This window comes from Haliotis rufescens, unplaced genomic scaffold, assembly GCF_023055435.1.
Source record: "Haliotis rufescens isolate VD_foot unplaced genomic scaffold, xgHalRufe1.0.p SCAF_13, whole genome shotgun sequence".
Lineage (NCBI taxonomy): Eukaryota > Metazoa > Mollusca > Gastropoda > Lepetellida > Haliotidae > Haliotis > Haliotis rufescens.
The window spans coordinates 17,274,046-17,299,936 of record NW_025963813.1 but is presented as its reverse complement, the minus strand read 5'-3'; the positions used below and the strand labels follow the sequence as shown (position 1 = coordinate 17,299,936).

General features: G+C 40.8%; 1 protein-coding gene across 2 annotated transcripts in view; it reads left to right on the top strand.

The window, feature by feature from the left end:
• LOC124132228 (orexin receptor type 2-like) overlaps positions 1-24,678 on the top strand; it is a 119,086-nt gene extending 94,408 nt beyond the window's left edge. For both annotated transcript variants that reach the window (XM_046496011.2, XM_046496010.2), the window contains 2 exons: positions 8,946-9,021; positions 18,862-24,678. In XM_046496011.2, the coding sequence (XP_046351967.2) occupies positions 18,891-20,168 (1,278 nt within the window). In that variant the 5' untranslated portion in view covers positions 8,946-9,021; positions 18,862-18,890 and the 3' untranslated portion in view covers positions 20,169-24,678. The remainder of the gene's footprint in view (positions 1-8,945; positions 9,022-18,861) is intronic.
• Positions 24,679-25,891: the final 1,213 nt, after the last annotated feature.

Below are 25,891 nucleotides of genomic sequence, written 5' to 3'. Positions count from 1 at the left end.
CATGTATACTAACTAATAGCTCTGTGAAAAAGTCAAACAAGCCCTCCTCGGAAACAAGCATTGGAACATGTTCTAAAAATAAACAGTATTGTCTTTGAAGAGGAGGTAAATAAGCCATTCCAACGATATGAAGACGCCTGTAAGTGCAAAAACAGACAGAAATTGCCAACACTTAGCCTCCTGTGTTAACCCACGACCATGGCGGTGGTGATGCGTAGTCAGTTATGGAGATGTATGTCAGTCGTTTAGGAACTTGAGGCTCCGTTAAGCTGGAAAGGGTTCTTGATGCGTTGAGAGGAGGTGATGGGGAAGTGATATATAAACATGCCGTGTTCGTAAAGTCAGAGGAAGAGACTATGAAATTTGTGCGGTTGACTCAAACGTGAGGGGTATGTAATGAGTGTGATGTTGTAATGATAGATAAGATTATTAAACTGTTTGGAGACTCGAAGTCAGCGTTCATCTTCATTAAATCCAAGTAAATGGTGCGATAAGCATGTCTTCAAATGCAAGGTCGGCTGCGACGGACATGAATATGGTGATTGCCTTTGCCCCGAACCATAGGGCTTGCACAGGGAACTTATTTCCGTATGTGCCTGAATTTAACTAGGATTAAAGTTGTGTTTAGTGTGTCTGTGAAAGTAACGACATACTGCACCGACGTGTGCAAGGATGGGGACTGCGAAGCGGCAAATTAAACTGCTTATTTCCTAAGATGAACGAGATTAATGGTAGTCGTGGGGATAATAGTTTAAATCTTGATGTCTTGATTTATTGGTCTGGACTCCTTTAAGAAGCACCTTGATTCACTTGCAATCCGGATCATGTTTCCTGTTGCAGTGACCTGTCTGATAGAACCTTTTGAAAGTTGGACCCAGTGTCTGTACCATAACATTCCAAAGAATATATTTAGTTTTCGGACCGACAGCCTCCGTGGTCTAGTGGTAGAACGTCCGCCCGGAGAGCGGAAGGTCCGGGGTTCGATCCCCGGCCACGTCTTACCAAAAGACGTTAAAAGATGGTACTTGTTGTTACCCTATCTGGTGCTCGGCATTAAGGTGATAAAACAGGGACTGGTCGGATCGAAGTCAGTAAACTGTGTCTGAGTGGGGTATTCATGTTAACCTGCGGCATGGTATCTCAGTGGGCTAGCACTATAAATCGGCATCACTCCGGACTAGTACAAGCAGCCACACACGTGCATGTACGTCGCTATATAAGTGCAATAATCTTAGACGCGACGTTGATCCCAATTTCACATCACCTAGTTTTCGGACCCGTGACGATCCGGGTTAGAATTGATCTTCAGCAACACATGCTTCTAACAGGCGACAAACGGGATCGGGTGATCAGGATCGCTGACTTGCATTGGTTGATGTATATCATCGTATCCCAGGTGCGTAGGACGATCCTTATGGTGTCAATCACTGGATTGCCTGGTCCATACTCGATTATTTACAGACACAGCCGTCATGTAACTGAAATATTTCTGAGTGTGGCATTAAACACCTAACAAACCAAACTAAGCTTTTAAACCTAAATGTTTTTTGTCGGTAGAATACAAATGATATATTTGCGTCAGCTGTGTCAATACTGTCTATCATTTTATTCATGTTATTACTGACGAGCATATGTGTCAGTGTGTAACTGGCTATGTTTTGCTTCAGATGATTACTGACGATCAATGTGACGTCCAATACTGGTAATAATGTTTGCCGTTTCATTACTAATTAACACATGCGTTATTTCATTATAGAATAACGTGTTAGTCTATTACTGGTTATAATTTGCCTTCTTTCATTGTTGAATTACATATGTGTAAGTTGATCACAAATAAACACCAAAATATTTGGGTTAGTTCATTACTAATAACATCTGTTAGTCCATTACTAAATAACGTCTGTCGGTTCATTACTAAATAGACCGCCTCCGTGGTCTGGTGGCAGAGCGTCCGCCCGGAGAGCGGAATTTGCGGGGTTCGATCCCCGGCCGCGTCATACCAAAAGACGTTAAAAGGTGGTACTTGTTGTTACCCTGCCTGGCGCTCGTCATTAAAGGGCTAAAACAAGGACTGGTCGGCTCGGCATGGTATCTCATTTGGCTAGCACTATAAATCGGCATCAGTCCGGACTAGTACAAGCACACACACACACACACACACACACACACACACACACACACACACACACACACACACACACACACACACACACACACACACACACACACACACACATTATCAATCAGAACACTAATGTTTAATTTGAGTTAATGATTACCCATTATACTTATGCACTTTAGTAATATAACAGAACCCACCGCCACAGCTCCTGGTGTATAAGCTAGAACCTTCGAGGTTTTCGCAGCTGTCGAGTTATCTGTCCTGAAACAGCTGCACGCGCTTCTATGTCCTTTCAACCCACCACATCAATACCTATATGCATTGATTTCTTTCTACTTCTCTGGCGGTGTCATATGTGTTATAATGCATCGACTTCAGTCACCAGCATGCTTTGTCATAAAGACACCTGGAATGTACACATCAATGTTAAACGCACCGGGTGGCTAATTCAAAATTAATATGTCGTGTTCGGTTTGACAAAGTCAGTATTGATTTTCACTGGATTGTCTGTTCCAGACTGGTCCACACACTCCGAGAGGATTGTGTTTTCAAGACGCGCTTGTTGATAGGCCGTTATTGTATGCAAAGTGTGTGAGTGTCGGCTACTGCCGGTAGAGCAGGACATGCCTACCCTTTGCGTGACACCTGGTGTCATCACTGATTTTCAGTGATCCATTCAAAAACTGTCATCACTAATTTGCCTTTTACGCCCAGTGGCGGTCCTGTTTCATGTTTACACTTCAGTTGTATGTGTTGGTGAGTCGGGGACCTATCCCATCCGCATCACAGCGGGGGTACACGAGAATAGGTTCACACATTGAGGGTTTCCGGGTTAAATATTTCATACATTGTGGGTTTCCGGGTTAACTGATTTCACACATTGTGGGTTTCCGGGTTAACAGACTTCGCACACTGTGGATTTCTGGATTAACGTTTTTCACACATTGTGGGTTTCCAGGCTAATGAATTATACACACGGTGGGTTTCCATGTTAGCATACGTCGCACATTCTGGGTTTCCAGGTTAACGGGATCCACACATTGTGGGTTTCCGGATTATGAGTCTTCACACGTCGTAGGTTTCCGGGTGTACAGATTTCTCACATGGTGGGGTTTCCAGATTAGCATACTTCACACATTGTGGGTTTCCGGATTAACATGCTTCACACATTGCAGATTTTTTTGTTAACGGATTTCACACATTGCGGGTATACAGGTTAATGTATTTCACACACGGCGGGTTTCCTTATTAGCATACTTAATACATTCTGGGTTTCCAGGTTAACGGGATCCACACATTGTGGGTTTCCGGATTAAGAGTCTTCACACATTGTGGGTTTAAGGCTGTACAGATTTCACACATTGTGGGTTTCCGGATTAACAGATTTCACACATGGTGGGGTTTCCGGATTAACAGACTTCACACATTGTGGGTTTCCGGATTAACAGACTTCACACATTGTTGGTTTCCGGATTAACAGACTTCACACATTGTGGGTTTCCGGATTAACAGACTTCACACATGTGGGTTTCCTGATAAACAGACTTCACACATGTGGGTTTCCGGATAAACAGACTTCACACATTGTGGGTTTCTGGGTTAACGGACTTCACACATTGCAGTTTTCCAGTTTAACTGACTTTACATATTGTGAGTTTCTGGATAAACGGGCTTTACATATTGTGAGTTTACGGAGTTCTCAATACCGAGGAAATAGCGTCGTTGCTTTTAAAGAGGAACAACTCTCATGAAAAAGTGCAGTCCTACAATACTGGAATCAGCTTATTGAAACATTGAAACTCGAGTTTCATACGTATAAAAAATGGGTATCCTCCCAAAATAAATACATGCCAAAATCACTACAGTCTAAAACAACAAAGTTAACGGTCACGTGGGAAGCGAATACCCTGCATGTTCCCTTTATCCCTAAGTGGACTGGTCTGACAACATGCAAGTACAAAAACGCTGCATTGTTGCAATAGATGGAGTTTTTGATTAATCGGAAGATTTTTTTAATTAACATTTTGATATTAAACCAAGCTTAAATTCCGATTTTTTTTAATTGGCAACAACATCTAAATCTAAAATTAAAATCATTTCAAACTCGATAGATATAACATTTATTTTAAAAACAATTATCTACAAATGACGTTAGACATAACAAAAGGACGGTGATGGTATTACAGGGTCTGAATGCAAGTGACATTTACCGCCGCTGCAATGATCGTGTCCGTTCAATCCAATCGATTACGTAACGATCCAGATGTTTTTTTAGAATTAATTAAAACGAAAGTTGCTATTTTTAAGAAATTAAGAAACTTGAGAGTTTGCTTTTCATCAACGAACAAAAAATTATGATCAAATGGATTCGATTGTCGCGCCACGGCTTGCGAAACACTTGGTCGAATGGGTTCGACAGTAGCATTGAGTGCTTTAAGAGCTAGCCTTCAAAGTCGGCCTTAGCAATTTCGACTGACCTGCCCCTCTTTGGAACTCATGGTCTCCACAACATCAGTGAGGAATTTGGCTTTGTTTTTTCACAAAGTGTAGTGATTTTGGCATGTCGTGATGACTGCATGTAGCTGTCCTGGGAGACAACCAAACAAGGACGATGAAACATGCAGCCTAATGGAGATAAAGCCGGCACCTTGATGTCAGACGAGGCACTAATTAAAATGTCTATGTCTATTCTGATAACACCACCAGACCGTGAGAGTTAATCACAGCAGGACTAAATTACATATCACGTGTTAGATAACAGTTTGTGCCTGCATGCCCTTGCTTGGTGATGACGTTACCGCCTGGTATATGTAGCTGTGCCATCTTAGTTCATCAGTCCCAGACGAATTTGGCGATTCCGCGATCGCAGAAAGATTTGCAAATAAAACTTTCCGCACATTTGCAGGAACATTGCGGAATAATCCCCTTTTTTATCAGCCAATACACAATTTTTATTATTTTCAAGCTTTTCTGTCGAATTTTGCACTCGAATGAATGCTGCCCAAACATGCAACTCAAACATACAAATTATGAATCCTACAATGAAAAGAGAAATTAATAATTCCCACTTTTAAGCGTGATTGTTGTTTTATAACTACATAAAGTTGATATGTTAACTAAACCTAAGGAGACAAGTCCAAGAGATTACATTTTGCAAAAAAGTATAAAATAGTTTATGTTATTTCTTTACCGCAGAATTTACTGCAAAATTTGGTAATTTTAGCCGCATAATGTGATAGTTTTACCGCAGAATTTTGATGATTTTACCGCTGAATTCGCCCGGGACTGGGTTATCATGACTTCAGTAAGGCGCTTTAGTTGTGGTATCTGTATCGGAGGGAAACGCGTGTATTTATAGGCACGGGTCTTTCTACAATGGTAACTGATTATAACCAAATCTGTTCTCCGCAACATTTTCAAAGAGTTCACGTAAGGTGGTACTCTCCCCTCAAGTCGAGCTTGGTCGGTTTGGTCGTTCAAAGACTCCGTTTCAGGACAGAATATGTGAGCTTTGTCCTAAAAACTCTGTTGCAGATGAAACTCACTTTTAAATTAGCAGCTGCTCTAATTTACGTTCTGATCTTAGATATCATCTGTGGAAGGAAGCTATTTCTTTCTAGCCCTCATTCGTATACATGTCTCCCGCTGATCATATTGTCTTTCTCACGCGGAATAAGAGGCAGTTCAACCCCCAGCCGCACTGGTTTCACGAATTTTTGGACGTCGAAAACTCGCTGTATTGTAACACATGTATGTACATTTTATAGCGATCAGCCAGTCCGTCTGTCCGTCCGTCCGTAATCATTTCCTTTTCCGGGGCAGAACTCGAAAACAACTCAGTGTATTTGATCGAAACTTGGCATATCTATCGGTCACATATTGAAGTTGTGCCTTTTGCTATTTAGGAATTTTAGAAGTTTTTATTTTTTACGTTTCCATGGTAACAAGTTGGACTTAGGTTCAATAAGGGTGGTGTTCGTTTCCGGAGCGTAACTCAGAAACCGTTAAATAATTTCTTACAAAACTTTGCATGTCTATCAGGCTCATACTGAACTGGTGCCTTTTGCTATTTAGGAATTTTATAAATTGTTATTTTTTACATTTCCATGGCAACAAGTTGGATTTAAGTTTTAATATAGGGTGGGTTCACTAAGGGAGTATAACAAATAAACTGTTAAATATTTCCTTGCCAAACATTTCATGTCTATACATAAAGCACAAACTGAACTGGTGCCATTTGATATTAAGGAGTTTTAGAAATGTTTGTTTTAGAATTTCCATTGCAGCTATTTTGACATGGGGTAAGAGAAATGCTGGGTCAGTTACTTGGTTTGGGACCATAACGTGTTAAAACGGGCGGGGGATATAGATAACTTCGTTGACTATACGCTTGTTTAGTTATTGTTTCTTGTAATTTGTCATTTGTTTGCATAAAAATATGAATGCGACCATGGTGGACCTTTTGTGGGTAAACAATGTATGCTTCTTCAAGAACATTCAACTCTTGACTCATTACATACAGAATTGCACATTTACTTGTGGTGACTTTACAGACAGCTGCCGGTGGAATATGTCATCTTTCTGATGACTCTTGTTTAACTTGATTCTGTAACTATGAAATAACATCTCTGCCAACGGAGGATTTTAACTTTCAATTTTAATAATGTTTTTAAATAACCTTTTTAGGTCTCATAGGGCTATTAGCCGGGTGACTGGACTTTTATATTCGAGTATTTCGCCGTTCGAACGTAACTCGTATGTATTTATAGACACGTGACATCTGAACGAGCAATTTTAAAAATGGGCTCGTGTAGCGCTCATTAATATCCTAGCAACAGCAGCAACGGCATTGTGTGTGTCACAAACAATGTGCTCAGCAAATCTTTACTTCATCACCTGCCCCGGTTGCTCAGTGAGAAACAGTACTGAACATGATATATGTTGTTGCAGGTTCGATTTAAATCGTGGAATTTTCATATGGACAAATGCGAATTAATTGTTGTAGTTCAAAAGTAAACCCTCTAAACAGGTCTTACTTATGATTCAAAGTAAAACCTTAGGTCTTACTTGAAAGATGTAAAACCTCAAAGCAGGTCTTAATTATGATTCAGAGTAAAACCTTAGGTCTTACTTGATAGATGTAAAACCTCAAAGCAGGTCTTACTTATGATTCAAAGTAAAACCTTAGGTCTTACTTGAAAGATGTAAAACCTCAAAGCAGGTCTTACTTGAGAGATGTAAATCTTCAAAGCAGGTCTTACTTGAGAGATGTCAATCTTCAAAGCAGGTCTTACTTGAGAGATGTAAATCTTCAAAGCAGGTCTTACTTGAGAGATGTAAATCTTCAAAGCAGGTCTTACTCGAGAGATGTAAATCTTCAAAGCAGGTATTACTTAAGAGATGTAAATCTTCAAAGCAGGTCTTACTTGAGAGATGTAAAACCTCAACGCAGGTCTTACTTGAGAGATGTAAATCTTCAAAGCAGGTCTTACTTGAACGTGAACCCTACCTCTGTATATGCAAAGTCACTCCCTCCCCGATCACTCGATTGAGCCAAAGTACTTGCTCAAAGGAGACAAAACTCCATAGAACAAAGTGACGACGTCACCGGAGGCTTACAAACCGCGCTGTTTGTTTGTAGTTTAACGCCAAACTCACTAATATTCCAGCTGTATGATTTGAGCGATGGGGTAGCCTTGTGGTTAACGCGTTCGCTCGTCACGCCGAAGGCCTGGGTTCGATTCCTCACATGGGTACAATGTGTGAAGCTCATTTCTGATGTCCTCTGCAGTGATATTGCTGGAATATTGCTGAAAGCGGCGCCAAACACAACTCATTCACTCACTACATGACGAAGGTCTGTAAATAACCAAAGCTGGACCAGACAATCCAGTGATTGACATCATGAGCATCGATCTACGCAATTGAGAAACGATGACATGCGTCAACCAATTCAGCGAGCCTGACCACCCGATCCCGTTAGTCGCCTCTAAATTACAACAAGCATAGGCGGTCTTTGGACAATCAAGGGTTGTTCAAGGCCGATTCGAACCCAGATCTTCATAAGGTATGGTTCACCTTGTGCTAGGACGTACATATTGATGATTGTGTTGGTCAGCATTGCCACCGTATTTCACAAAGAATCCAATCGTTTGGAATCTACAGTCGACAATAAGTTACATGCGTCAACCAAGTCACGGCGAGCCTGATCAACCGATCCCGTTAGCCCTCTCTTACGACCAATTTTAACCCGGATATTTTAGGTACCTCTGATTTCATGCTCTCACTAAGCTGCAAGCTATTTGGATTACCTTTAGTATTTAGGTATACTGAATGACTACTTCAAACAAACACAAACATTGTTATGTATCACAGGGTACATTTGCCTTACGGGAAAGCGGATGTCAATACCTACTATATGATACAAGTTTGGCTAGCCTAGAGGTTAAAACATTCGCCCTTCACGCTGAAGGTCCGGCTTCGATGCCTCCCGTGGGTACACTATGTGAATGTGTTAATTTAACATTCGGTGATAATTGAAATCTCACGGAAAGGAGTGGTAAGTGTTGACGTTATGGCGGCAATACGTCCAACCTGACGTATGTAACTATTTGTTTGTAACACAATGAAATTGTGACCGTCACGCTGGAGGTCTGAGTTCGATTCATCACGTGGGTACAATATGTGAATGTGTTTATTTAACATTCGGTGATAATTGAGATCTCACGGAAAGGAGTGGTAAGTGTTGACGTTATGGCGGCAATACGTCCAACCTGACGTATGTATCTATTTGTTTGTAACACAATGAAATTGTATTTCGCAGCAACGCGGGTCCCCGGGATGGCTATACAAGTGGATGTGAAGGACCCCATATCATATTGAGGACTACAACGTTGTTGGTAAGTATTCATCTCTCTTCTCCCCCTGTTTTTGACAAAGTGATGAGGGGTGCAGGTGCAGGGGTGATGGTGATGATGATAATGGTGAGGATGGGGATCATGTTACGGGATAGTCAAAAAGAAAAATATCAAGGAGATTCCAGGTAAGGAGGTGAGGTGAAATTGGGTTTAACGTCGCGTCTAAGAGTATTGCACTCATATAGCGACGTGCATGCACTTGTGTGTGTGCCTGCTAGTACAAGTCCGGACCAATGCCGAGTTTAAAGTGCTTCCCGAAGAGATTCCATGCCGCAGTTTAACATGAATACCCCACTCAGACACAGTATACTGACTCCGAGCCGACTAGTTCTTGTCCTAGCCCCTTAATGCCGAGCGCCAGACAGGGTAACAACAAGTACCATCTTTTAACGTCTTTTGATATGACGCGGAAATTCCGATCTCGGGCGGACGCTCTACCACTTTACCACCAAGGCGGTCCTTGGTAAGGATAGGTGCCCGGCAAATTATGATGACGTAGGAGGCTGCAAAATAGAACGGGTCGTTGATATCATGTCATGGTTCCAGACGGGCGAAGATTTTTTCACATAATATGAATCAGTAGATCTTCTGGTCCAGACTCGATTATTCGAAGCCGCCGTCGAAAAACTGGAATGTGGCGTTTGACAACAAACAAAGTCACAATAGAGCAGTTTTAGGAATATTAGTAGTGATAATCAATTATTTGTGTGAGGGAGCGGTGCGTGTAAATCATGTTCTTTCTCAGTATGGAAACGGTAATGTTATACCCTGGTTGCGCTCTACTAACGTTAAGGTTTATGGATGTACCAATACTAGTAACCAGAGATCGATATGTAATTATTCTTTGTCCTAGAAATAGGTACGTACTTACTTCACTTCACGTTGGTTGTAACACTAAGTGTACGGCTCCGACACCGCTCAAGAGTAGGTCTTTAGATCGTTGTCGTTATCGAGTGACACCAATGTCGTTTCAGGATACCGCTCAGCCGGAATCTGTTTTCAACATGACACTCTTCGTAAATGACTTTGATTGAACACGCCAACGTTCACTCACCGGGAAATGAATACCCGGTAGCACGAGAGAACAGATTGATTGTTGAATCTCCGCTCCGTAATACTAGTTGAGGATGTGTACATGTATCCTCCCCGGGGAGTTGATCGCGACACCGAGTTGTTTCTGTATGCTATGCCTGGGGTAATGACTTACTGTAACATTGCGCCTCTGAGCAGCGTCGCCACGTTGTGACAGATACGTTGGAAGAACAGATATCTAAAACAGATTTCCTAATTACATCCTTCGCCTTAGGCTTTCATACGAGACCGTTCGTGAAGAATATGTCACATGTGCCAAATACAACCTGATGTATTACAGGGATTGTGGCAAGATGTTTATCAGATTATGAATCTCAACCGGAAGAGGGGGCACGGGTGGCCCAGTTGTCTAAGGCGCCGCGATTCGCTCTGCAGAGTTGCGTCCCTTGAACACGCCAGAAACCTATGATTGTGGGTTCGAATCCCGGTTCGCTCCGATTATGTTTCTAGGTTTGTCAGCACCATACCCGTGCTCGTGGATTTCACCGAAGTGGTAAACGTCTGAGACCTGCATCATTTCGGGCTTTCCTTCCACATTAAGCTGACACGCCGTGATATAACTGGAATACTATTAAAAGCGGCGTTAAACCAAACTCACTCACTCACTCACAACCGGAACATCACAATCTGTCAGGACTGTTATTTTCGGAGTGGGCAAGCGGTCAAAAGCGCCATGCGCTTAGATCGTATCCCGCCAGTGACCGGGTTGTTATTCAGCCTTGGGACCAACAATGTTTACAGGTCTTCAGGGTGTTGTCACTACCCCTAGTGTACAGTAGATTCACCCTGTGCACCCAAAAGAACACGCGTCCGTCGGTATGCGAAGAGATGGTGGAAACACGAATACGTTCATACACCCGAAACACAAGTGATCTCACCTGGCCAAGTGACTTAGTTCGAATGGGCCTCTGTTCACCAAGCAAGGAATGATTATCCGATGTGTGAAGCGCCCGCAGGAGATTGGGTTGTATACTCTCCAGGGAGCTGAAAATGATAACTGGAATGCAAACGAATCCACTAGGCTGGGAACAAATAAAACCGCATTCGAGCAGATACTAGTATCTGGATACCTGTGGTATACAATTGTATAATATACAAAAAAATACGTTGTAATCGCTTTCTTATAATGAAATAATGCTCTGGGGCGGTTTTCCGAGTATGCCTTGTGCAAAGGAGGCCCCGTGTGCAGGTGCATGACATTGCGACACATTATTGAGTGCATAAATTTCTTAAACGCCGCTTAGAATAGTATATGAGGCATATTTAGGGCTATCAGCTTGTATTGGTGAAGCTGTGCAGGTTCCCGACGTTTATCTATTTGGTTAAACCAAAGGGCACGGTGCTGCCAAACCCACAAATCATGTTCACGGCCAATCTTGGATTCGAACCACGATTATGGGTTTCTGACATTTCTGAGCGGCGCACAGAATAGTGCCGCCTTGTTCGACTGGACAACCCATGCCATTACAACACCTTGTCTACTACACCTGGCCCAGACATAGTCTGCGATTCCGCGACGGCAGAAAGATTAATGTTACCTACTGCACAACTGCAGAACAATCCCGGAATTTTCTTATTTATTAATCCATGAATTAATTTTAATAAATTTTTATAAACTTTTCTGTCGAAGTTTGCACCCGAATGATGCCCAAACATCAAACATGCGTTTTAAACATACGAACTATGAATCCTTCATGAAAGCAAAGTTTGAAATAAATCATTCCCACTTTTCAACATTCTTGTGGTATTATGACTTCAAACCCTGGGATGTTAAACGAAACCTGAAATGTCTTAATGCAAGAGATTAAATTGTTAAAGAACAAAATGAGTTTGTATTAAGTTTTGAGAGGGAAATCGTTATGTTTTACCGATGAATATACTTTAGCCGGATTGCTTTGGTTATTTTACCGCAGAAGTTTGGTAATATTAGCGCAGAATTTTGATTATTTTACCACAGAATTCGTCTGGGGCTGAATAAATTAATGTAATAAACAACAGAATTTTACGTATTTTTCTTAATTGATTTAAACTGGATATCACAGGGGTTATATCTTTATAATCATATTTAAAGTCCATGTAACGCGGACGTAGAAAAAGGCATGTAACAATGTCATTTCCGGTATATTATTGAACAAAAGTTTTCAATTGTCCTTCTCGAAAATCCGATTACCAAAGGCGTAATGACTGTAAAAAAATCTAGGAACTTTCTTAACGAAGAAACAGTTGGAAGCTAGTTGGAATAGAAAGATTTATCTTGAAGCAATCTGTCGAGATACTTGACAGGAATCCCATGAGATGAAAAGTATAAAAGGTCTTGTTGAGGAAACATTTGCAAGCGGATGTAGAAGCAACACAAGACGCAATTTATGACCGCATTACCAAGCGATCCAATCTCCGTATATGTTCGGGAGACATTCTGTTGGGCAAACTAAAACCTTTCTTTAGAGGACACTTCAAAACATGAAGATGTCAATGCACGCGAGCGGAAGGACGTTAAGCAGAACGATAGCTGGAGCAGACCATAAAATGAAATGATAAACCTATACCCGGAATGATAAGTGTACTTGTAGGAAGGAAGCGGAATTAAACCTGTCTTAACTGCAACAAAACTGACCTTGCCATTTAATGGTAATGCATTCATGTTGATAGTAAACCTCATCAAACCGACAGTTGAACTTTGGCTCGTTTGGTCCTTGCCCATAAAATAGTTGGCCGGAAGTCGTCTGCTCCCTGAAATGTTAGCGCTTCTCTTCTTCTCCACGCAATAGCTGCATTTTGTCAGTTTCCGGTTTCCTGTGATTAGTGAGTTTAGTGGTTTGTTACGTGTTTGGATTACGTGAGCACATCTCTAACCAATCGTGTCTGTTCTCATTTGGTTCTTGAAGACCCAACGCCCTGATGATAGAGTGATGTCCCTTTGTCACGTTCGATGCAGTCACATCAAACACAGTGATTCTATTTCATCACCAATCGTTGATTTGATTTCATCTATAAATACTCATTTTGTTGAGATAACCGTGATCAAATGAATGTCAAAGTGTTAAATTCAGAAACGTAAAACTTGACAGGTATTGCTTTTATTATGGTGTTTTATTTAAGTTCCCCATCCCCAGACTAAGAAAGTTACAGTTCGTTTAAGCAGTCGCATGAGGACAGAAATAAGGCAGTACGTCCGACATCATCCTTTCAGAGAGTGAGTATGGTTTTACGCTGCTTTTATCTATACTCCAGGGGCGGTCGGAAAGCCTAGTGGTTAAAGCGTTCGCTCGTCACGCCGAAGACCCGGGTTCGATTCCCGACATGGGTACAATGTGACAAGCCCATTTCTGGTGATCATGACCCCACTGTGATATTGCTGGAATATTGCTAAAAGCGGCCTTAAACCATACTCAATCACTCACTGGATAACTGTTCAAAAGCGGCGTTAAACCAACTCACGCACACTTCAAAGGACTTGCACAACTCTCGCATAACAACACATATCGGGGTGGCATGCTGTAGCCATGGTTTCACTGAAGGATGTTATATGGCTGGAATATTGCTAAAAGCGGCGTAAAACCATACTCACTCACTCACTCACTCACTATCAATCTATACTCCAGCAATATCACGGCAATGTCAATGACTTTGCAATGATGCAAATGTTTCACAATAACCACAGACAAAAGTTGAATCTTTAAATGAGCATTATATAGTAATGCAAGGTGAGACGTTTGTTGAAGTAAATGTGAAAAAAATCGCTTTCTCATAACGCCTCTTAATATTCCCGTTTTGTGTTTAAATCACGGCGTGTCTACTTAGTGTGCGAGGAAAGCCCGAAGTTATGCAGCTCACAGGCGCTTACGACATTGGTGAAACCCATGAGCAGGGGTATGGTGCTGACATACCAAGAAACATAATCGGGGTGAACCAGGAATCAAGCCCATGGCCACAGGTTTCTGGTGTGCCCATGGGTTGCAATATTCCAGCTATATGACGGCGGTCTGTCAATAATCGATGACATGCATCAACCAAGTCAGCGAGCCTGACCACCCGATCCCGTTAGTCGCCTTTTACGACAAGCATAGTCACCTTTTACGGCAAGCATGGGTTGCTGAAGACCTATTCTACCCCGGAATCTTCACGGGTCTGTGCCCATGGAAAGCAGCTCTACACAGCGACTGGGCCACCCGATCCCCCTTTCCTATAAGTACCTTCAAGAGAGATTATACTCCTCAATTTGTTGCCAACTCACTCACTCACTCACTCACTGAATCTCGCTCACAATATAAATCACTAGATTGTCTGGTCCAGATTCGATCACGTGCAGGGCGCCGTCATACAGATTGAATATTGCTGAGTGCGGCGATAACAACACACAAACAAACAAACAAACAAACACACACACACACACACACACAGACACACACACACACAGACACACACACAGACACACACACACAGACAGACACACACACAGACAGACACACAGACACACACACACACAAACACACACAGAGGTTGCCTTGGCATTGGCTTAAACATGTTGACCCTCTCTCGTAGCCCCGTTCCCTATTCTCAGCTGAAATAAGGTACATGCAACCTCAGAGCATTACATTGTTTTTAGATCTGCTCTCTTCATAAACTATAATATTTTCAATCACACAGCTCATTACCGTCAGTTTTGACAAATGGAAGTCTTGCATGTTCTTCGACAAGGTACCTGTGCTCTTTACAATCTGGTTCACTATTCTACAGACCATACCACACGGCCGCCAGTTCTTTTCTAGGATCTAAAGTCTTATCAATTAAAAAAACCCTGACATATTGATGAATGGGACCCTGAATAAATAATAACGTTTTAATATTTACATCTATGTCACTTGCGGTCGAAACGCAATCTAAAGATCGTGGTCGCAAATACAATAACCATGGTATTCGTTTCGTGTACTCGCGGCCGCTGATAACCTGCTCCATTCATTCGCTGCTGAAAATAATCATGGCTAAATTTGTATTATTGGATACTATCTTCTGATTTATTTACCTTAATCTTGTGATCGAGTACCGTCGATATCCTTCCAACTCAACGTTTGCTAAGACCGAGCGGTGCATGTTTAATTAAACTCGACTTGCAATCACAATCGTTAGGTTTTTTTCTCAGTACACACAGTATAAATAATGAAGACAAACATTTGTACAATGCATCATAAACTAAGTTAATGGTTCAGTTAAATTTGTTAAAATGTTTGGTTCGAATACATTATTAATTAAGTTATTTAATTTGTTAGCACTTGGTTGATTTGTGACAAAAACATGAACATGTGTATTGAAAATCTATAATTGTTGATGTTATTGTTAACTATCAAGCAATTAAAGAAGGGAGGTTTTCCTTGAGTATTAATGTCATCGGAAATCGCTACTGAATGAATTAAAGATGAACACTTTGACATGTACACTTTCAAAAAGTGAGAAAAATGATCCTTTAACAGACAAGGAAGTGCATGTTGCTGCATCTGATGATGATAATCAGAGTCAATATATATCACAATAGAAGAAATATTGATTTTCAATGTGTACAATGCTAATTTACACGCTTTGCTTATTATTGTGGATTCCTAATCGATGTTCCTTTCCCATAACATATTCTGAGGCACATTCGAAATTGACAATGAAATTCGCACTATTCAGAGCGCTTTGGATGCTGTTGACAATATTGACTCAGTCTGTGGTTGCTGCCGCAATGTCTCAAGACGTCGCCCGGCTTTGGCTAGTTGGTAGAAATGGTGTGTAATTGGTATAATCTGAAAACACGACAGTCAAGTTCTGATACAAGCATCTTCAATTTGCTCAGGTAGTTGGTCTAGACGCAGTAACTCTCTGATGGACACCGTCATGCATAACGAGGCCACCTGACAACGAGCATGACTTAGAGTGGAAGACGTCCAAGCTGTGTGTCATAGTTTACAATTGTGTCAGTCCCTTTGGAAACTTTAAGAATTACGTTAACGTTTGGATTTTACAGCAATGCATTTGGCCATACATCTTGGAGGCGAAGCGCAATTTCCTTTTCGTGCTATGTGTGGGCGAGGTTTTGATACTGAAAACCGACTCTCGCTGATGGAAGATAAGTCGTCATTGATTTCCAAATGTAACATCGTTTGGTAATTAGAACCATGGTATGACACTTCTATTCACTCTAGCAAATCAAATTGTGCTTGTAGCCTTGATGACTGCAGAAAATTGAACATGGTATCCTATTGGGTATTGTGTTTGCATTTGGGGAAAAAAACAAATATATTATAGATTCCCTCAACTGCGTTGAAGAATAGACTCAATACATAATTCAATTAGATTGTGTTTATTTCTTCATTACCACACTACAAAAGGATGTTTAATGGCTTTTAACTTTAGTTGTACTTGTGCAATTATAGGTACATGTTCCTCCGTCGAATGTAATGTGATAAGAGAGTACTTTATAACCAACTTTTCGGCAGAATCACGAGATATCCGGTTACTGTGTTTGTCACTTACCTGCCACTGATATGACGATCTCAGAGGATAATGTGTTCACGTCAGTATTTCAGAAGGATCACAATATATCTGACGAATATCCCGAACCATGTTAGTCCAGTTGTCGAATGAGTCGCGTTTCTTGTTGTTTGGTTGAAGGTTATCTGCTTGTTTACGAGGAACAAAATTCCGCGTTTTCCCCCGGTGAACAAATGACCTGCCTTTGCATGTGTTTGTGACGGGAGCCATCGGTTGGGCAGGAAACGCTCATCTGTTGGCGAACACCTGGTGTCGTCACTATTTGAAAGGCATTCATGAACACATGCTCATGATAAAATACAACGCTTACGATATGGTACAGTTGACTCTTCCTATTATTTGTTCGTTTGTTTGTTTGTTCTTTAACGCCGTACTCGGCAATATTCCAGCTATATGAGGTGGTATGAAAATAATCGAGTCTGGACCAGGCATTCCACTGATTAATATCATGAGCATCGATCCACAAAATTGGGATCGATGACATGTATCAACCAATTCAGCAAGCCTGACCCCCCGATCCTGTTAGTCGTCTCTTACGACAAGCTTAGTCGCCTTTTACAGCAAGCATGGGTTGGACTCTTCTTTTAGTAGGCATTTAGATTACATGCTGTTGTTGCTTTTATTTATGACCACAAGACTTAAAGTACCACATCTATCATTCTGCTCACACAGAAATAGGATATATACTCTGCAAAAAACAACGCAAAAGTGATTCAAGATGTATGTTTTAAATATCATATAAATAATCAACAGATGGTAATCGATTGTTCAAAATTGGCACACATCTTTGTCATATTGACCCAGATTCCATATGACACACATGGAACAGTAGCCTTTGAAGGTGAAGGTCATCTGTTCTCAATATCTTGTATGGTCACGGTTTGAGTCGAAAACTGACAGGCATCGTCGTCCCATGGAAGCCTTCAGATCCCAAACTGTGGCCTTGGGAATGATCACCCACTCTGCCTGCAGTGCTTGTGCCAACTGTCGGAGGTTCTGTGGTTGCTGCTGACGTGCTCGCAGTCGTTGATCCAGTGCATTGCATATATGTTCCAGTGGATTTAAATCTTGAGACTTGGGGGGTCATGGCAACATCTGGATGTTGAGATTCCGGAAAAAAGGCTGTTGCCGTATGAGGTCGGGCGTTCTCTTGTTATCATGACCGCGTGTTGTATTGTGGGAAGCACGTGTGGCCACAGAATTTGCTCAAAGTCTGTTTCACCAGTGAAGGAGATGTCTGCCCACATTATCACACAACCACCACCAAATCTGTCCACTTGCATGTAGTTTCGTGCATAACGTTCCCGCGACGTCTGTAAACACGACGTCTACCATCCGCACGGCGAAGCATAAAACGTGACTACTGAACCAAGCTTGCCTCCATCGCAGTTGTGGCCGTACTCTGTGAGTTTGACACCATTGACGTCGCAGCCGATGATTCAGGTCTGTTAAAATGACACCTCGAACTGGTCGTCTAGCGCGAATACCTTCAGTACGTAAACGGTTCCTCACTGTCTGGGCTGATAGCCTTCGCAATCACGGGATTACCGCAGTTGTTGAGGCGGACGTGGTGGTTCTTTCACTTAAGTGACGTATCCGTATCCATCGGTCCAATGCTCTGGGAGTGATACGTGGCCGACAATATCTGGGAAGGTCCGTGTTGTCCCGTGTGTCTGATAACGGTTCCACATTCTTTTGATGGTGCTTAGTGTGACGTGGAAAAACCTGGCTACTGCTGAAGGTGATTATCCTGTTTTCAGTCAGTCGATGGCGTTGTTGCGTTGGTCATTAGGAAGTCATGGCATGCTTTCGCTGTTCACTTGCTGTAAGATCATGATGGCATGCAAATGAAAAACCCAAGGGTTTTGTAGCCCAACAAGTGGTGTTGCACGTGCATGTCATGTTGGTGTTTCGACGCCAGGGTCACCCATACTTCTGTTTTGTAGATTAATCCATCATTTTCACCATTCATTTCCGCAGTACATCATTCTTACCTCTCCAACTAATCCTAATCTATTCAGAAATGACCAATTAATATTTTGTATTACATTTGTACGGCAATACTGTCAGATATTTACGATTTTACTACTTTTGCGGGTTTCTTTGCAGAGTAAATGTATTATCTCACCATATTACATTGACTTGAAAAGTTGCAAAATTAATGAATGAATTACAGCTCTGAATATTATTTTCTCATTGCAGCTCTCAAGTGGTAAACAAGATCTTTCACCATGGCAACCACTGGTACCCCCAACATGACCGCCAACACCACGGCAGTGATGGCGACCACGACGTTAGCTGTGTCTGTGCCAAACAAAGACGATGCTTCCGAGTTCGCAACTTCTCAAGCCACTTTAATCATCGTCATCATCATGTTAACACTATTCACAGTGTTCGGAGTCATTGGCAATGCGCTGGCGTTTTATATTTACTCTAAGAAACGGGACAAAACGACATCCAACGTGTTCATTCTGGCGTTAGCTGCAACAGACTTCGTCGTCTGTTTGGTGGTGGTACCATACACAATTGTCGCTGAATTGGTGGAATACGAATTCATATACGACATTCCGTGTAAGCTGTATATGTTTTGCATAACATCCAACGTTCCATTGTCGGCGTTCATTATGACGGCAATCGCCTTTGACCGCTACTGCTGCATCTGCCATCCGTTCTTGCACGTGCTGACCGTGCAACGTGCAAAACTCGCCTGCGTGGCGCTGACAATTCTAAGTTTTCTGTTGGGCGTCATTACTGCTTTGAATTTTGGAGTCTACCAAATCCAACAGTTTGGAGTTCCCCCTGAAGCGGCAGGCAATGGAACAAGCTTTAACGAAACATTAAATGAAACAGCCGTCTCAAGCCAGACGTATTACGACGTGATGAACGTCTCTCTCAACTATGACGTTACAAACAATACTGGATACCAACAATCCAATCAGACCGGGGAGGTTGAGACGCGGATAGTTTACATTGGCGTGTGTGTACCTGGCGCTATATTGCTTAGCATCAGTTTCACCCAGATTTACCAGAAGCTGTATGCTGGATCCTTTCTACTTTGTTTGGTAGCAGTGGCTATCCTGTATGCGCTTATCTATAGGTCAATCTTAGTAAGAAGGCGCTGGAGATCGAAGAGGAAGAGGATGAGCTGCTACACCAGCGTGAACGGCGTGGAGACGGCAGCAGAGGAGACTCAGTTGACGGCCATCAATGGAAACAACATTGTAACTGATGAAAAGAAGTCCAAACGTCCCTTCCAGAGCCGCCAAGCGGCCATAAGGGAGAAAACTCTGTATGCCAATATTAAGACCGCCGCTATGTTGTTTGTGGTAACCGTTGTATTTATTATTTCTTTCCTTCCGTCATGGCTGATGGGACTTCAGAGTATACCGTTCAACGTCATCGTGTACAACCTGTACTTTTTAAACAACGTCGCTAACCCAATAATCTATGCCTTCATGAACAGAGCATTCAGAGACGACTTGAGGGCGTTGATAAGAGGATGTAAATAGATTCATGGTCCAAACACTGTGCTCAACACACATACGAATCTTCATTATATCTGACTCTCGCAGTGGTGTGTGGTTTTCTGTTATGTTTGCGTTACTGACGATGTAGCGTTTCAACTTCGCTCAGATCTGGATCCACGGCGCAGTTGTATGAGTACAATTGTATCAGGGAAGTACAGGGGGGACAGTTGTATTTTATGACATGCGAAAAGAGTTCGATCCTGAATATTATTTTTTTCATAGAGACTAGGCATTTGCATATGTACATACAAAGCTTTTCTATAATAAAATCAATACATTTATTGTACATAAGTCATTAAGCCTGCTATTATCTTGTATCACCGATTTCAATCGGTGTTACAAATGAATTGACTAAACATGATTGTATAAACCATAGAATCATTGCCACAACTTTTTGTCTCAAGTAGCATCACTTTTACTTGTAGTATATTTCATTACTAGGGACATTTCTATTGTTTCATATCTATATTTTCCAAATAATGTTATTACAAAAAATGGAATTGTCACTAAATCTAACATCACATAGCCAGTATTTGACCCCTACCCTGGCTATGCCTGGTGTTCTGTTTAGTGTCATTCCGACCATTGTAAATACCGTGAAATGAAAATGCATTCAGGGTGTGTAATATTATTGAAAACGATATGTTATTAGTGTCGTTTTAGACTCCTGTTTGTTTGTTTTTCAGTTGTATATCTATTTATTTATCCGATCAGGTGTGCAAATCACTGCAATAATTTTAGTTTTATTCTTTATACTTGAGTTGTGATAGTGCCACAATATCACAACTGTGTTTTTCGAATTGAATATACACATTATCCCATACTTGTTTCATATTTACGAATTATATTTCCTTAGAATTATGAAATCACAGATGAACTGTTCTGCTCTGTTATGTATATTTTGATATTTGAATGTACATTTACAAATTGTAAATAATTAGAAAAAATATAAGTATGGATTATAAGATAATACCGTTATCTAGTGTTTCTGTGATCATTAATGTACATTTCTTTAATATCACAGCTGATCATACGTGACGCGCACTGTTTATCTTGTTTCAAACACGGTGTTCGACATTTAAAGTATGCTGTGGAGTATCAGCCAATATGCAAAGAATTTTAATTTGGGGCCATAAACCATTGATTTTCCTTGATATGAAGAATTAACCGCTACATGAAATCTCAACTTCACTGTACTGGAGCGTGGTGCACTCAGACTAAATTTGGATCCAATTATCAGTTTGTCTCAGCTGAAATAACTGCATATCTATTTGATGGGCAGTAAATGGAATTAAGCAATAAAAACAACATCAAATTTGCACTGAATGTCAACGTGACGTCTGATATCGTTTAATCATTTGATTTACTCTCCGTTTGCGCAACGTCTTACTCATTGCTACTGATGTCACAAGTTCCGACGCCCATAAAATCCTTCCCAACTATGAGTCCGTTACTTGTATTAATGTACATATATTACACTATAATGACACTCCCGTTGATTTATACATTCTCTAATAGCCGTTAATGAATAAAAACGTTCTTTATCAAAACGGTTTAGCTTGATATACTTTTCTAATATAGACAAAGTAATTTTCGCAGAGAGGTGTCTGCACATAAATTCATTACAGAAGTCTTTATTCAAACATTTGCCTCATACAGTGTGTAAATTACTCATGCCATTAAGCCTCCAATGTGCTCAAAGGGATTAGTCTTACAGCTATCATCAACTTACAGACGTCCATTAGTCAACATTTAACACACCGAGAGAAAGTAATGTGTGCTATATATTTTATATGCTGCTGAATATACCCTAAATGAACATCGTATCTTTGATAGTGCGTGTATGCTCCTGGATTATGACCATGTGAGTCTCTATAATCAATTTTGTGATGTACGTTTGCCAATGTTGAGACGTGCGCCATGATGTTATGATGTATAAGTGTGCATCATATGGTGTTCAGATTCTGGCTAATCTTCGCACTGCTGTTAATGTCCACGAAGAAGCTGATACGACGAGGTTTTGTCCTTGATTTTCAGCTGATGAGGTAAAACTAATCAGAGACGCGTTCTTGTAAGTCAATCCTTAAGCAAAATAAGTTACGATGGGTTGTATTATTAGACTGCTTTGTAGTTCGACAACGTGACATGGTTCTTCCAAAATAGAAGACAAGAACGAAATCCGATTATAATCAGAAGGTTACACTGCGTACCAATTTCATTCAAGAGCATGCTCTGTTTGTCCTTTGTGTTGATTGGTCGATTCGGCTTTGAAATCATTACAGGAACTGTATTTGAAGAAAACAACTGAAACATGCAGCCTGGAATAATAAAATGAATTCAAATTATCTCGACTTTATTTTAACGGGATGAACTATTTAAGTGCATGATTAATAACATACGTGATTGATAACATGGTGTCTGCTGTCCCAACTGTTCGAGGGTAAGATAACGACAATCATTTTTTAGCTTTGAATATTTTGAAATATACTACTCCCATTTGTTAGGGATATTTTTTATCTTTTCATGATACACAAAGCTGATAATATGTCAAGTGCATATTTAAATAGAATGACATATCTGACTATCCCTATAAAATATGAGTTGTATAGTATACGTCTATGGTACATAGACATGACATTTTAATACCAAACATAGGCAAGCACAAGGCAATATTTTCACATGTATTAATATTTTGGAAAATTTAAAGCTAACTCTAGACTTCGTTGAGTGAGAAGCAAAATAATTAGTTTGTTATTTCATTGTTTACAAGAAACAGTGCATCACGTGTTATTCAGATTTTGTGGCCTGTGTTTTAGTCAAAGTTTGTTTGTTTGTTGTTCAACGCCGCACTCAGCAATATTCCAGCTACATGACGGCAGTTTTAGTCAAAGTGTCTCTACTTCATGACAGATGTGGGGGCTTCAGCAATACTTAGCCGTGTCATGAAGACATCTGCAGTGTCTCTCTAGGACCTAGAACCATACGTCCGTGGCTCCAATTATAGGAATCATCCGTTGATAATGTAACACACTGAGTGCTTTACTCGTTGGAAACCTTTGAGGAAGTCATTCATTGGTATGGTTAGCCTCTGATTATTGGACGCCAACGCGACCGGGTCATTTGCAAATGCCAATGGTATGAAACCGGTGAAATGTAAGAGACTGTCGCGGGTTCTCTGATTGCGTAGGAAATGGGTCTAATTGTGAGATAGCGCGCCACACCAGCAAAGTAATTCAATTACAATAGCAAGGAATTCGTAAATGTTTGTCTGCAATTGTTATCAAATTAAGTTTTAAGATTTAGCCAGCATTTATATTATGTTACCTAATATATCAACGTAATCGGAGCGAAATTGTTCCCAAAAATCTCAAGTTCTACATGATCTCATTCCTATTCAACACTGTAGCACTGGAAGATGAATAGCCAACTCGATTTACCAGTAATTAATGAAAACTAAAAAAGTAGCTAAACACAATCATGTCGAAAGTCCATAAAATATATCTTCATTGAAACGGACTTACAGGTTAGAAACATATACACAATTATTACTTAATTATATATCTAAAATCAGTTATTAACAATGAACGCTGAATTCGCATTGAGCGTTGTATTTAAAAACATGTTTTTAATCTTAGATATACACTCTAATTGCTATGGAATGAATATATTTTTGGAACATAGTTATGATTGGGCTAACACACGTTTCAGTGTGGTCGCATATGGGGAATATGTACGTTCGCTGAATCAGAACAAATTAGTGTCAGAATCGATTCTAGACTTGTAATTTCGAGTTTAAATGTAATTCATTGTTACTATGGCAACTGGGTTTGATCTGTCAGAAACAAGTGACAAACATGTTTAGTTAATGTAGCAAATTGATGAATGTTACGAGATCTTGGTTAAACGGTGTATACTTGGCCAATGTTTCACAAAGCAATTTTATGAGGGAGATGGCAGTAAAGCTAATTTTGAATTACAAACAAAGAATGCGGTAATATTAAAGCACTTTCTTGTCATGAAGGTCAAATCAACGTTTCCCCGTGAGTGAGTGAATGCTGTTTTACACCGCATCGATCCACGCATTCACTGCACGATGACGCAAAATCACCAGCCTTTCAAAGACTGACCATCGTTATTTGTTATAATCTACTGTCACCACTGTGACTGAGAAAAACTCCGGAACCACCAAAATGTTTAAAAAAGTAAGTACTGAATAAAGAAAACCTCTATGTATTAAAATGATCGGTAACAAAATTACATTCTGCAAGCGAGCATTGACCGTTAAACTGTTTTTTATTATGTTAAGCGAGCATTACTTCGTCCCATCACACAGTAGCTTTTGGGAATGTTTATTCGTGGAGGCTTGTGTGTGACAATATTAACTGCACGTCTGTCAATGTTTTTGTTGCCTGTAATGTATTGTGTATGCGCGTTTACCGGACACAAATTGTGATTTGCTACAACACTTGAATAAATCTTGTTGATTTATAAAGACAGTGTATTTGTTCCTATGTTTTGTGATCGCAGTGCATTGTGGTGTACAATTATCCCAGTACACAACCCGGATCGGGTACTGTTTGGTCATTGGAAACTTGTGGATCATCAGGCGCAATTACTCATGTTAGTGACGTAAACGGGATTGTGAATGTCGAGTTATTCATATTATGCAACATTATAAGATCAGTAATACTGAAATGTCGATATATTGTCATGCTAAATTCCATCTATTTCCCCGGAGAAGAGGATAACGCATGTCAAAGCCCAATGTTCGGTTTATAAAAGTATACATGGCGCTGGTTCGTGGGAAACAAAAACGTGGACAGGGTGGCCTGATCAATCTGCAGTTCGATTATCTTTCCGCAGGTGTACCAGGATCTTATGATTGTATCGAGTCCTAGATTCGCCCTATTTTGATTCTTGGTTTGTCAGCACCATACATGGGCTCGTTGGTGTCACTATGGTGGTGAACGTAAGCTGACACACAGTGATACAAGTGAAATACTGTTGAAAAGACTAACTCAGTAACTCACTGTCAGTCACTGTCATACACACAAATACAAAATGTTCTCCATTTACGTCATGCATTGGGACTGTTAAGTCTGAAACCCCTTCTTCTGGACATTCCGTCTCCATGAACAAACGTATCTATACACCTCGCCATAAATATCGCACCACATATTTTAAAGTAAAAGTAAAAAATATAAGTTTCAGTTTTTTAAACTACTCTGAACATAATATCACAAACACACCCTTTTCCGAGCTGCACGTGCACGAGCTAAAATGTGGTTTGAGGCATAAATTAAGCTTTATTTTGACCAACCAGTTACATGCCAAAGCGTCCAGTGCCCCTAAACCAAAGATGGCAAATTATTCGTATGCACCAGACTGGTATGTCATGTCGTGCTATTGGAGCACAACTGAACATTAAACACACTGTCATGAGCAGGCTAATACGTAAGCAGTATCCAGTGAAGTGAAGGATGCACCGAGGTCTGGACGTCCCAGAAAAACCAATGACAGGGAAGATCGTGCTCTCGTACGTCAAGCCAGACGAAGCCCAAAGTCTACTTGTACACAGCTGCGACATGGATGGCATCAGTACAACAGAGTGTCCATCAGCACCATCAGACGACGCCTAAATTCTGCAGGATTGAGAGCCAGACGACCAATCAGACGTCCACTCCTCACAAATAAGCAACGCCATG